The 13,482-nt window shown below is 33.6% G+C and overlaps 3 protein-coding genes across 3 annotated transcripts; 2 read left to right on the top strand and 1 right to left on the bottom strand.

Annotated features, from left to right (window-relative positions):
- Positions 1–2,637: 2,637 nt before the first annotated feature.
- LOC115888848 lies at positions 2,638–4,131 on the top strand. Its single transcript, XM_030908708.1, has 3 exons — positions 2,638–3,091; positions 3,296–3,432; positions 3,659–4,131. Exons 1-3 carry the CDS (start codon positions 2,841–2,843, stop codon positions 3,769–3,771), a joined length of 501 nt encoding a protein of 166 aa, XP_030764568.1. The 5' UTR covers positions 2,638–2,840; the 3' UTR covers positions 3,772–4,131.
- A 2,542-nt stretch (positions 4,132–6,673) lies between these two features.
- Positions 6,674–11,604, top strand: LOC115888844 (NADPH:adrenodoxin oxidoreductase, mitochondrial). The gene is made up of 6 exons (XM_030908704.1): positions 6,674–7,034; positions 9,832–10,060; positions 10,143–10,299; positions 10,361–10,576; positions 10,629–11,079; positions 11,143–11,604. Exons 2-6 carry the CDS (start codon positions 9,879–9,881, stop codon positions 11,529–11,531), a joined length of 1,395 nt encoding a protein of 464 aa, XP_030764564.1. The 5' UTR covers positions 6,674–7,034; positions 9,832–9,878; the 3' UTR covers positions 11,532–11,604.
- A 51-nt stretch (positions 11,605–11,655) lies between these two features.
- On the bottom strand, positions 11,656–12,563 carry LOC115888847 (U3 small nucleolar ribonucleoprotein protein IMP3). Its single transcript, XM_030908707.1, has 5 exons — positions 12,334–12,563; positions 12,171–12,278; positions 12,014–12,117; positions 11,783–11,958; positions 11,656–11,723 (listed from the first exon to the last, which is right to left on the bottom strand). Exons 1-5 carry the CDS (start codon positions 12,468–12,470, stop codon positions 11,703–11,705), a joined length of 546 nt encoding a protein of 181 aa, XP_030764567.1. The 5' UTR covers positions 12,471–12,563; the 3' UTR covers positions 11,656–11,702.
- Between the last annotated feature and the right edge of the window lie 919 nt (positions 12,564–13,482).

Genomic DNA, 13,482 nt, shown 5'->3' with positions numbered 1-13,482 from the left:
TTCCCTAAAATTCGCAGTGCATTTCGCCGACGACTTAACACTATCCCTGAAGCTGGACGACATGTTCGTTGGCGAACTTCAATGTCGAAACCAGACGAAAATACAGTTCCCGGTCAAGGTGCAGGATTTAAAAACGTTTTCTGTCATTTTTAAAGAGATTGAGTTCTATTTGAAAAACGTGGCGCAATTTAAAAACGTGACAAAAAATGAATTCTGACAGTACGTCTAGTCAGACGAAATTTCAAGACCGCCACGTGAAAATTACGGACAACGTTTGCAAGTCCTGTTTGAAGGACGTTGACGTGTACGTGAGATGCGTCAAATGTCAGAACGAGTTTCATCCGGGTTGTCTGGCCGTTAAAGGGTTGGATGACTGCGATAAGTGTAGGGAAACCTTTAGTAGGCTCAGCGAACAACGTGCTAGTAGTCGCAATGACACTAGCAGGGGCAGCCGATAGCGAGTACATGGTTATTAAAGTAGAGGAGGAGGATAATCTCTTTGAAGAGAGTTATAATTTGATGGAGGAAAAATAAATAGTCTGACATTCAGTTCAGTAAAATGAATTAGGACGTTTGTTTTACGTACCGACGCGACGTACTGATTCCGTACTTATGCGTCCAACTTCAACAAAACGGCGCCGTTCCACAACAGCTAGATATCCCAATAAATAACGCAGATTCAACCTGCCAACTTCTTAGCTACGTAATAGTAAACGAGGACTACTTTATAGATTTGGAAGACGCCTACCAAAAACTAGAACGCGCAGAACTCGACCCGTGCTGGTTTAAAATCAAAGAATCCCGCTACATTTACTTCTTCTATTTGGATCCCGACCCAAAACCTTCCCTAAAATTCGCAGTGCATTTCGCAGACGACTTAACACTATCCCTGTTGACGACATGTTCGTTGGCGAACTTCAGTGTCGAAACCAGACGAAAATACAGTTCCCGGTCAAGGTGCAAGATTTAAATAATCTCTTTGAAGAGAATTATAATTTGATGGAGGAAAAAATAAATAGTCTGACATTCAGTTCAGTAAAAAATGAATTAGGACGTTTGTTTTACGTACCGACGCGACGTACTGATTTCGTACTTATACGTCAAACTTCAACAAAACGGCGCCGTTCCACAACAGCTAGATATCCCAATAAATAACGCAGATTCAACCTGCCAAGTTCTTAGCTACGTAATAGTAAACGAGGACTACTTTATAGATTTGGAAGATGCCTACCAAAAACTAGAACGCGCAGAACTCGACCCGTGCTGGTTTAAAATCACAGAATCCCGCTACATTTACTTCTTCTATTTGGATCCCGACCCAAAACCTTCCCTAAAATTCGCAGTGCATTTCGCAGACGACTTAACACTATCCCTTAAGCTGGACGACATGTTCGTTGGCGAACTTCAGTGTCGAAACCAGACGAAAATACAGTTCCCGGTCAAGGTGCAAGATTTAAATAATCTCTTTGAAGAGAATTATAATTTGATGGAGGAAAAAATAAATAGTCTGACATTCAGTTCAGTAAAATGAATTAGGACGTTTGTTTTACGTACCGACGCGACGTACTGATTCCGTACTTATGCGTCCAACTTCAACAAAACGGCGCCGTTCCACAACAGCTAGATATCCCAATAAATAACGCAGATTCAACCTGCCAACTTCTTAGCTACGTAATAGTAAACGAGGACTACTTTATAGATTTGGAAGACGCCTACCAAAAACTAGAACGCGCAGAACTCGACCCGTGCTGGTTTAAAATCAAAGAATCCCGCTACATTTACTTCTTCTATTTGGATCCCGACCCAAAACCTTCCCTAAAATTCGCAGTGCATTTCGCAGACGACTTAACACTATCCCTTAAGCTGGACGACATGTTCGTTGGCGAACTTCAGTGTCGAAACCAGACGAAAATACAGTTCCCGGTCAAGGTGCAAGATTTAAATAATCTCTTTGAAGAGAATTATAATTTGATGGAGGAAAAAATAAATAGTCTGACATTCAGTTCAGTAAAATGAATTAGGACGTTTGTTTTACGTACCGACGCGACGTACTGATTTCGTACTTATACGTCAAACTTCAACAAAACGGCGCCGTTCCACAACAGCTAGATATCCCAATAAATAACGCAGATTCAACCTGCCAACTTCTTAGCTACGTAATAGTAAACGAGGACTACTTTATAGATTTGGAAGACGCCTACCAAAAACTAGAACGCGCAGAACTCGACCCGTGCTGGTTTAAAATCAAAGAATCCCGCTACATTTACTTCTTCTATTTGGATCCCGACCCAAAACCTTCCCTAAAATTCGCAGTGCATTTCGCAGACGACTTAACACTATCCCTTAAGCTGGACGACATGTTCGTTGGCGAACTTCAGTGTCGAAACCAGACGAAAATACAGTTCCCGGTCAAGGTGCAAGATTTAAATAATCTCTTTGAAGAGAATTATAATTTGATGGAGGAAAAAATAAATAGTCTGACATTCAGTTCAGTAAAATGAATTAGGACGTTTGTTTTACGTACCGACGCGACGTACTGATTTCGTACTTATACGTCAAACTTCAACAAAACGGCGCCGTTCCACAACAGCTAGATATCCCAATAAATAACGCAGATTCAACCTGCCAACGTTAGCTACGTAATAGTAAACGAGGACTACTTTATAGATTTGGAAGACGCCTACCAAAAACTAGAACGCGCAGAACTCGACCCGTGCTGGTTTAAAATCAAAGAATCCCGCTACATTTACTTCTTCTATTTGGATCCCGACTCAAAACCTTCCCTAAAATTCGCAGTGCATTTCGCAGACGACTTAACACTATCCTTTAAGCTGGACGACATGTTCGTTGGCGAACTTCAGTGTCGAAACCAGACGAAAATACAGTTCCCGGTCAAGGTGCAAGATTTAAAAACGTTTTCTGTCATTTTTAAAGAGATTGAGTTCTATTTGAAAAACGTGGCGCAATTTAAAAACGTGACAAACGGAAATTCTGACAGTACGTCTAATCAGACGAAATTTCAAGAGCGCCACGTGAAAATTACGGACAACGTTTGCAAGTCCTGCTTGAAGGACGTTGAGGTGTACGTGAGGGTGCAGCCACACTATCCTAAAAACGGCGTATCGGCGTAACGACGTAACGACCTTGAATCGATTTCCAGTAATTCTATTGGCTGAAATTTTTGACAGATAAAATTTCTGACAGATGAATGTTTCAGCCAATAGAATTACTGGAAATCGATTCAAGGTCGTTACGCCGATACGCCGTTTTTAGGATAGTGTGGCTGCACCCTGAGATGCGTCAAATGTCAGAACGAGTTTCACCCGGGTTGTCTGGCCGTTAAAGGGTTGGATGATTGCGATAAGTGTAGGGAAACCTTTAGTAGGCTCAGCGAACAACGCGCTAGTAATCACGATGACACTAACGAGATGGCTGAGGGTGCAGCCACACTATCCTAAAAACGGCGTATCTGCGTAACGGCGTAACGACCTTGAATCGATTTCCAGTAATTCTATTGGCTGAATTTTTTGACAGATGAATTTGACAGATAAAATTTCTGACAGATGAATGTTTCAGCCAATAGAATTACTGGAAATCCATTCAAGGTCATTACGCCCGTTACGCCGATACGCCGTTTTTAGGCTAGTGTGGCTGCACCCTGATAGCGAGTACCTGGTTAGTAAAGTAGAGGAGGAGGATAATCTCTTTGAAGAGAACTATAATTTGTTGGAAGAAAAAATAAATAGTCTGACATTCAGTTCAGTGAAATGAATTAGGATGTTTGTTTCTAAATAGATAAGGTTTTTCTTATGAAGTTGGATCAGCGTATTGCCTAAATATTGTGGTGTCGTTTTTATTGAGCAACAAGGTACCTAATTTTTTAAGTTTAAAATGTTATTGTTGTTTACTATATTTTCTTAGTGAAAGTGCTGTGAATGCACACAAAAATTATTTTGGGACACACTTTAAATCGTACCTAATATGGATTTTATTGTGTATTTTTCTATAAGAAAAAGGATTCATGGAGTTCTATTTATTATTAAAGTTATTTTATGTTACTGTGATAACAAGAATATACAGGGTGAGTCTTAAAAAAAGTGCAAATATTTTAGGAGTAGTATATTTCGACCCCAGAAACACGATTATGAGTTATTTTCACGAAATTAAAATTTTGGAAATTCAGAAATTTTTGAAAAAAAATTTTGGACTTTTTTTTAGTTTTTAGTTAATAAAGCAAACATATTTTTTATTAAATTTTCAAAATAAAATAACTCGGTTATTTTGGACTTATTTGAAAAACGGTAAAGAGAAAAAATGTTTTTTTTATCAATATCTACCAGCCCTTAAAATATTTACACTTGTTTAAGACTCACCCTGTATAAATCGATAATTTTATAATTAATATTCTTTTTTTTTACAATTTTAGAAATTTATTCTTTTAACTAGTTTATGGTAAATACAAGGTGTCCCAATATTTCTTGCACATAGAATTATAAATTCGTCCAATAAGTGTCCAATGAACTTATTTTTGATTACAAAAATGCGTAGTATTTTTATGTCCACGGAATATTGGGACTCTGTATACCGTACGATCAAAAAATTTTTCTATCGAAATCAATGATCAAGCATAAAATGGGCGCGTTCAGGGACGGTCAGCGGCTGAGTAAGCGGTTTCCCTAAACGGTCTCTTTTTACACGCAAAAACAGTCAGCCGCTGAGCAAAATACTCAGCGGTCGGTCAGCCGCTGTGTTCCCTGAACGCGCACATTGTGCGCGCTTACTCAGCCACTCAGCCGCTGACCGTCCCTGAACGCGCCCAATGTTTCATCAAATGATTTATTTTGTCACATAAACTTTTTTTTATTATATTTAATGAACATATTAGTTTTTTACACGCCCATCCCTGATTTATCGATATTTAAAAAATCGATTTATTTTTTCCGTCCCTAATATTTTGACAAGTTTTTCCGTTTTTATCTATGGTCAGTGAAAAGGAAAAATCAGTGGTTAGAAATTTAGAAATCAGCAATTTTAAAGTTAAAATATCAATTTAACAATATTATTTAAACATAAATGGATACAGAATGTTTAGTTGAAGAGATGGCAGTAGAAAACTCTGATCATTTATACGCCAGCCACCCCTCGAATTCTAATAATGTCGAAGTTAATCCAATTGGTGAAGAAGACCCGATGGACTTAAATTTATGCAGCCTCAGCGAAGCCTACGATAAACTAGAATTTGTATACCTAGAGAAACCTTGGTCAAGAAGAAAGCTCGCAAATTACATCTATTTCTTCTATTCGGAAAAAGAGCCTATACCCATGTCCTTTAACGTATCCATCAACGATCAACTTAAGCTGTTTATAAAAATAAGTGACAAAAACACGAAAGCGATTTGGTTTCAGGACGGTACCAAGCTCACTCTACCTGTTAAAGTAACGAAGATCAGCGAAGTCGAGAAAATTTTAAAAGAGACTCTGGCATTTGTGAAACAAACACAAGAGGATGCAATCAACAAGACGGAATCGCCTCGACTTACCGAAGCACTCTCAGGTAAAAAGAAATTTAAAACCTGCGGTCGATGCATTGAAAGGATACCGGTGTATATAACGTGCGACGTCTGTGCTAAAAAGTTTCATTACGGTTGTTCATATAGTAAAGAGTTTTGTAAACATGTGACAGACGAACTGCAGAAAACCGATAAGAAAAATAAACGGCCAAACGTGAGAGACCGGAAAGAAGAGAAGAGACAGCTTATTATGTTGCTGAAGGGCTTAAAGGAAAAAGGTTCAGTTTTACAAATGAATTATAAAATTCTAGAGCACAAATTAAAAACACTCGAATCAAATGTTTCTAATGAATGATTAAGGCAGACTTGTTAATTATGATATTTTTATATATTCTAGGGATTTTTATAATGTTAACAATATCTAAAATTGTAAATATATAGAGATTACAGAAGTACTGACCATTTTTGTAATATACGTTGTTATTTAAATTTACAACTAAAAAACTTTCAATCAATCAATCAATCATTACTTTATTGCTATAACTTTAATTTCTTAAGCAGTAAAATCCTCTATGGTTATTGACACTATAAATATAAACTATGATTTTAGAAAGTTGTAGATTAAACAAATTATTTTAAAATATAGAGTAATATAAAAATACAGAATAGAGGATTTTTAAAATTATAGGGTTTATATACAAAAGCAGGTAGGGAGATACCCTTACATCTTTTATTTTATATTTGGAGGTCTTTGTTGTATTTTTAATTGTTGAAGACCTATTTTCCTCTGAATGGGAAAATGAAAGACTTGATTATAATTTGTGGTAAAAGATATTTTTACTTTTGTGATTTTTTTTGAATGCACTAGTATGTCCTAAAGTGTAAACTGTGTACAACATCAAAAAATAATCAATAATTTTATTACTATTTCACAAATTTATAATCATTTTATACATCCGCTGCTGTATCGTCTTCCTTGGAATGGTTTTAATTGGAGTTGGCAATTCATCTCGAAAAAGCACTTATTTCTTTATTCCATTTCTACAAAAATATATTAATTCTTCATTAATTAAGTCTCCTTTCCTGTAAAACCTAACTATAATATTAAAAATTAGACATGATTTTGTATATGTCCATATTTTAAAAATTCAACTTTTGGCACACAGAAACCATAGATTATAAATATGTAATCCAATATGATCATGCCATAGAATTGAATTAAACTAATATTAAGTTACTGCACACTTGGCACTCTTGGCAGTTTATTTCGGACGACCTGGTGGTATATCATTGATCATATACCAGCTTTTCCCATTATTTATCGATGTTTTTTAACCATTTTTTAACGATGTCCCAATACTAAGTAGGCCTAATGAACTTTTTTCACATATGACCTATTAACCTCAAAAAAAGTTAATAATAAATTTTAATATTTGTCCCTAATCTTTAAACAGATGGTTCTATAAATAAATTATGAATATTTTTAAAACAACAATCCAGATACCGTAAGAGATGATTATACAGGTTTAAAGTAAATTTTGATAACCTCACCTCAAACCTTTGATATTTGAAAGTTACATACATAGGTTACATAAACTACACCCTCTACATAAACTACATTAACTACATGTAATGTAGTTTATGTAGTTTTTAAAAGTAGCATGTAGTTTTCCGAACCCTGGTGTCAACTCTGTGTTAAATCGTGGAAACACGATACGCCACCGAAAGCCTTCGTTGTCGTCTGGAGAACTAATTTTCCAATTGACAGGTTGACATGATAAGGACATGATGGCTTAATTTTCATTTCCGTTTCCGGTTATTCAATGGCGGGTCCTCTTTCAGTTCAAATGTATTTTTGTATTTTTACTTTTCATAAATAAAACCAAAAAATTATTTATTCACATATATTTATTTGAAATATGGAACAACGTGACTAAATAAATATAAAAATATAGAGGATTGTATTGTTTCAATACCAATTAGTTAATTATATGTACTTTTAGCGTAAATTAGTTAAGGTATAAGCATGACTTACAGTAATTTGTAAATAAACACACGTATTCGCAGACTTCAAGGACAGAAAACGGACACAGGAACATGAAAACGGGAGCCTTATACAAAAACCTGAAAACAGAAAAACAATTTTTTTTTTATGCTAAAATTAACAATGTAAAAATATCAGTAGGTATAAAATATAAATATGCTGTTTAAAAAAAGCGTCCATTATTCCCAAAGAGACCTGGCTTATAAATCAAAAAGAAGCAAAAAGAGACTTTTAGTCGGATAACATAATCAGATTATCAGTCCGATTTATTGCATTATTGACAATAAATCGCACATACTGGAGATAACTAATGTTGGCTATAGTTAAAAATGATCTTACCTTGCTGTAAATTGCTTCCATTTTCAGAAAAATCGCCGATCAAAGATATTATAACACCATTTTCTTGCATCTAAAAATGTAAAAACAGTGTTTATTTACGAACATGGGACATACCTACTACTGCAGAAACGTCGTTTTCTCCAGGATTTTTCATGTAATATATATTTTATATACTTTATTACCTTTATATTTATAAATTTCAGCCGAAATATTAAAATGAACTTCAAAACGAAACTAAACGGAATGAATTAAAATGGCGTCGAATATTTTTCGAATTTGTTCTAGAACAAATCTGAAGTTGTCTCTGAAACTGAAATCTGTCAATTCTAAACTGTGAAGTTAGACAATAGTTAGACAAAAACAATGCTGTCCTTGTCTAGGCGGCCATACTTGTCGTGAGGAGAATGACAGGAATGACACTAATGACTGTTTCCAATTTTCCTATTTCACTGTCACCCCCCTGCTCTTGGCAGTTTATTTCGGACGACCTGGTGGTATATCATTGATCATATACCAGCTTTTCCCATTATTTATCGATGTTTTTTAACCATTTTTTAACGATGTCCCAATACTAAGTAGGCCCAGGGGGGTGACAGTGAAATAGGAAAATTGGAAACAGTCATTAGTGTCATTCCTGTCATTCTCCTCACGACAAGTATGGCCGCCTAGACAAGGACAGCATTGTTTTTGTCTAACTATTGTCTAACTTCACAGTTTAGAATTGACAGATTTCAGTTTCAGAGACAACTTCAGATTTATTCTAGAACAAATTCGAAAATATTCGACGCCATTTTAATTCATTCCGTTTAGTTTCGTTTTGGTTCAATTTAATATTTCGGCTGAAATTTATAAATATAATGGTAATAAAGTATATAAAATATATATTACATGAAGAATCCTGGAGAAAACGACGTTTCTGCAGTAGTAGGTATGTTCCATGTATATGAAAAATAGGTAGTAAATAAACACTGTTTTTACATTTTTAGATGCAAGAAAAGGGTATTATAATATCTTTGATCGGCGATTTTTCTGAAAATGGAAGCAATTTACAGCAAGGTAAGATCATTGTTAACTATAGCCAACATTAGTTATCTCCAGTATGTGCGATTTATTGTCAATAATGCAATAAATCGGACTGATAATCTGATTATGTTATCCGACTAAAAAGTCTCTTTTGCTTCTTTTGATTTATAAGCCAGGTCTCTTTGGGAATAATGGACGCTTTTTTAAACAGTATATTTATATTTTATACCTATTGATATTTTTACATTGTTAATTTTAGTATAAAAAAAATTGTTTTTCTGTTTTCAGGTTTTTGTATAAGGCTCCGGTTTTCATGTTCCTGTGTCCGTTTTCTGTCCTTGAAGTCTGCGAATACGTGTGTTTATTTACAAATTACTGTAAGTCATGCTTATACCTTAACTAATTTACGTTAAAAGTGCATATAATTAACTAATTGGTATTGAAACAATACAATCCTCTATATTTTTATATTTATTTAGTCACGTTGTTCCATATTTCAAATAAATATATGTGAATAAATAATTTTTGGTTTTATTTATGAAAAGTAAAAATACAAAATACATTTGAACTGAAAGAGGACCCGCCATTGAATAACCGGAAACGGAAATGAAAATTAAGCCATCATGTCCTTATCATGTCAACCTGTCAATTGGAAAATTAGTTCTCCAGACGACAACGAAGGCTTTCGGTGGCGTATCGTGTTTCCACGATTTAACACAGAGTTGACACTTCTTTCTAGTTAATTATTTTATGAGTAGGCCTAATGAACTTTTTTCACATATGACCTATTAACCTCAAAAAAAGTTAATAATAAATTTTAATATTTGTCCCTAATCTTTAAACAGATGGTTCTATAAATAAATTATGAATATTTTTAAAACAACAATCCAGATACCGTAAGAGATGATTATACAGGTTTAAAGTAAATTTTGAAAAAAATGATAAGGTGAATTACACGTACCATGAATTGTTTCTCAAATATTTTTGCATCACGGCTTTTTTCAACTAAGGTAATAAAACCAAAAATATGCATTGTGGGAGCTGGGCCAGCTGGATTTTATGCTGCTCAACATTTAGTAAAAAAACTAGATAATTCAGAGATTGATATATTCGAGAGACTACCAGTACCGTTTGGCCTAGTAAGGTAATTTTTATATTTAAGGGCAAAATTAGTGTAGTAATGTCTTTAAGGTATGTATCACAAAACATTTACGACTTATTTTTAGGTTTGGAGTAGCCCCAGATCATCCAGAAGTAAAAAATGTAATTCATACTTTTTCAAAAACAGCCCAGCATCCAAACGTGAGGTTTTTTGGCAATATAAATTTAGGAACGGATATTTCACTGCAGGATTTAAAAGATAATTACCATGTAGTGTTGCTGGTAAGTTTGACCAAATTTTTACATACTTGAAGTAAATTATAATCATTTTCTTCATCAATAGACTTATGGTGCTGAAGAAAACCGACAACTAAACATACCTGGGGAAGATTTACACAATGTTATTCCAGCACGGAAAATAGTTGGATGGTATAATGGTATTCCAGATGATTCAAATTTAGAAATTGACCTTAGTGGGAATACCATGGCAATTTTTGGTCAAGGCAATGTAGCTGTGGATGTAGCTAGAATATTATTGACTCCTGTTGATGAACTAAAGGTATAGTATTTTTATTTATTATAGATTTTTTTACTGTTCATTTTTTTTGTAGAAAACTGATATTACCCAGCATGCTTTAGACAAAATATCACAGTCAAAAATAAAGCAAGTACATTTAATCGGACGTAGAGGTCCTTTACAAGCAGCTTTCACCATTAAAGAACTAAGAGAAATGTTAAAATTACAACAATGTCAAACTGTTTGGAAAAAAGAAGACTTTTCCTCAATATCAAAAGAGATTGTTGAAAATTTAGCACGACCAAAGAAGAGAATAACAGAGTTGATGTTGAAATCCCTTCAAGATCAAAAAAGTGACGTGGATGGCTTAAATGTTTTTAAGCCCATATTTTTCCGATCTCCTCTAGAAATTTTAGGTAATAAAAAGGTTGAAAGGGTGATTTTGGGAGTTAATCGACTGGAAGGAGAAGATATATTAAAGCAGCATGCTGTTTTAACTGATAGACAAGAGGAGTTGGAATGTAACATTGTTGTACCCAGTATAGGTAACTAGTATAATTGATTATAGATATTTAAAACATTTTATTTATGTTTTTAATCATTTGTAGGATATAAAAGTGTTCAGGCTGATCCTTTGATCCCATTTGACCAGAAAAAAGGCATTATAATAAACAACAATAGCAAGGTAAATACAGGGTTATATACAACGGGATGGTTAGGTACTGCGCCAGTTGGGGTAATCCTAACAACTATGTCGAATGCTTTCGGTACTGCCGAAAGAATCCTGAAGGATATTCACGATGATAACTTATTAAACGAAGATAAAGGTGGATTTACAAACATTTCTAGTATACTCAAGGAAAAGAGGGTGCCCATAGTTGACTGGGCAGGATGGGAAAAAATAGATAAATATGAAATTGAGGAAGGGAAAAAACATAACAAACCCAGAGAAAAAATAATTGACGTAAATAAAATGCTTGAAATTGGGGTTAGCTAATAAGACTAAAATATATTTACTGTTATTGTTTACTATATTTTTAATAAAAGAATTTATACCTTTTTATAAAAAACTTTTCTCTAACTTTGTGTTGGTTCTTTAAAATAACAAAACAATTTTGTACTTTTTTATAAAAAATCTTTTATTGAACATAAATATTTAACATTAGCTTTAAAAAACAAAGTCATCGCGCTAAAAAAGAAAAAATAAATTATAATTGCAATATATTATAGAAATATGAGGGTACTTACTAATCCATTATATTCCAAAACGTGTTGCTTAATCTTTGAACTGTTTACCCACGTGACAAAATCTTCTAAACTCCTAGTTACCAAAAAAGCAGGATCTTTTACTAACTCTGTTCCGACTCTTACATGTCCTTGTTCGATGAGTTTTATAGCCCCCTTGATATTTTCAGACATTTTATCTAGATTAAATAGCTCAGATTAATTTTGAATAATTTTAAATCAAGGTAGACTTACTTCGAACCATAACTACCGGTAGCCTTCTTCTGCAAAAGCAAGAGGCTGTGACTTTTTCAGCTAAACTAAGGTCCCATCTGGTTGGAATGAGGCCCATTACGTACCTTGAAGAATAATAAAGTAAATAAAATATTTAAAATATTATATATAATGTTACAATTTTTCTAAGAGTTGTGCGCTTGCTTCTGTTCTGAAAGGATGTTTCGAATCGATCTCCTTAATTTTCCTAGCTACTTCTCGAATATTTCTGCTTAATTTATTATATCTATAACACAAATATATTAATTCTATGCATATTATGCACATTATTTGATGTATACTTTGTGTAATCCTCTCGTCGTTGAATGTGATATTTTTTTAGCACTTTCACTTCGTGTAAGTTATTGTCAACTTCCCAAGATATAAAATCAACTTTTTTAAGTAGTTTTTGTTCATGGAATTTTAATTTACGGACCATTTTGAATAAACACTTACGTTTTAAAAATAATTCTAAATTATATTGTAAAAATAGGAAAGAGAGGTTAATTAAAGCAAAGAGACAGCTATTGTAATCCCATAATCTGTGGTTGCCTTTGTTTCGAACCATATTGTTTTAAAAAGAAGAATATTACTTTTATTCTGTGGTAAAGGTTCATTTAGGACTTGAAATACGAAAAAGAAGAAGAACGCAGGTGGCGCCATAGTGGAAAAAGTGAGTAAATTTTGAACTAAAATGTTTCCAATGTTGCCAAGATATTAGCGAAATCCTGAAACTAATTTTAAATCAATATTTTTGTAAGTCTAAAATGAATTGAACCGTTACAAAATCATGACAAACCTAATAAACATTTAATACAAACGTTGTTTCGGAAGAAAAAATAATATACTTTCTTTTCGACACAGCATTATTTATGCAGCAAAAAATGACCATTCTATTTTACATGTGTTCAATCTGACAACGTTGACGTGCCACATTTTCCGTTTTCAACAGCAAGTCGTTATGTCGGTCTTACAATTTTTCTGATTTTTTAATAGAAAAAGTGATTTTTCTGTGCACTATTTGAGTTTATTCTGTTCCTTAGGGCCTGTTTAATCTACTGAAAATGTAAGTATTTATTATTTTGCCTGTTTTCTATAGATTTTTTTACTTTCTATTACATCATCATTGAAGGCATATATTTTTCAAATTTTCATAATTTCCTTTTTCAAAATCGAGTATATGGAAATATATATACATTTCTTGATGTCTCTATTGTACAATAAGAATAAAGTTACTTAGAATATTGCTTCATATTTAGAAATACTTGTTATATTGGAAATACTTCAATTGAAATACTGTTTTTCGGCCATTTTTTTTGGTAGTTTAGAGATGTTTTTTGTTCCTGAAGGTTTTTTGTTTTGGTGTTTGTTCGTACAGGCAATGAAGTATTTTCTACGTCTTTTTAGAATAAATCAGTGTTAGTATACCTAAAGGGGCTTTACATTCTCAA

This window comes from Sitophilus oryzae, unplaced genomic scaffold, assembly GCF_002938485.1.
Source record: "Sitophilus oryzae breed Bouriz unplaced genomic scaffold, Soryzae_2.0 scaffold_808_pilon_pilon, whole genome shotgun sequence".
NCBI lineage: Eukaryota > Metazoa > Arthropoda > Insecta > Coleoptera > Curculionidae > Sitophilus > Sitophilus oryzae.
This window is presented reverse-complemented; position numbering and strand designations above follow the sequence as displayed.

Excerpts from the sequence above, each read along its gene's own strand:
- LOC115888844 (XM_030908704.1), top strand. The coding sequence starts at position 9,879 with ATGAATTGTTTCTCAAATATTTTTGCATCACGGCTTTTTTCAACTAAG. Across the intron at positions 10,061-10,142 it reads GTACCGTTTGGCCTAGTAAG|GTTTGGAGTAGCCCCAGATC; the intron begins GTAATTTTTATA and ends ACTTATTTTTAG. Across the intron at positions 11,080-11,142 it reads CATTGTTGTACCCAGTATAG|GATATAAAAGTGTTCAGGCT; the intron begins GTAACTAGTATA and ends AATCATTTGTAG.
- LOC115888847 (XM_030908707.1), bottom strand. The coding sequence starts at position 12,470 with ATGGTCCGTAAATTAAAATTCCATGAACAAAAACTACTTAAAAAAGTT. Across the intron at positions 11,959-12,013 it reads ACCGGTAGTTATGGTTCGAA|ATAAAATGTCTGAAAATATC; the intron begins GTAAGTCTACCT and ends TATTTAATCTAG. Across the intron at positions 11,724-11,782 it reads TTTTGGAATATAATGGATTA|CGCGATGACTTTGTTTTTTA; the intron begins GTAAGTACCCTC and ends TTTCTTTTTTAG.
- LOC115888848 (XM_030908708.1), top strand. The coding sequence starts at position 2,841 with ATGTTCGTTGGCGAACTTCAGTGTCGAAACCAGACGAAAATACAGTTC. Across the intron at positions 3,092-3,295 it reads GACGTTGAGGTGTACGTGAG|ATGCGTCAAATGTCAGAACG; the intron begins GGTGCAGCCACA and ends CTGCACCCTGAG. Across the intron at positions 3,433-3,658 it reads CGATGACACTAACGAGATGG|CTGATAGCGAGTACCTGGTT; the intron begins CTGAGGGTGCAG and ends TGTGGCTGCACC.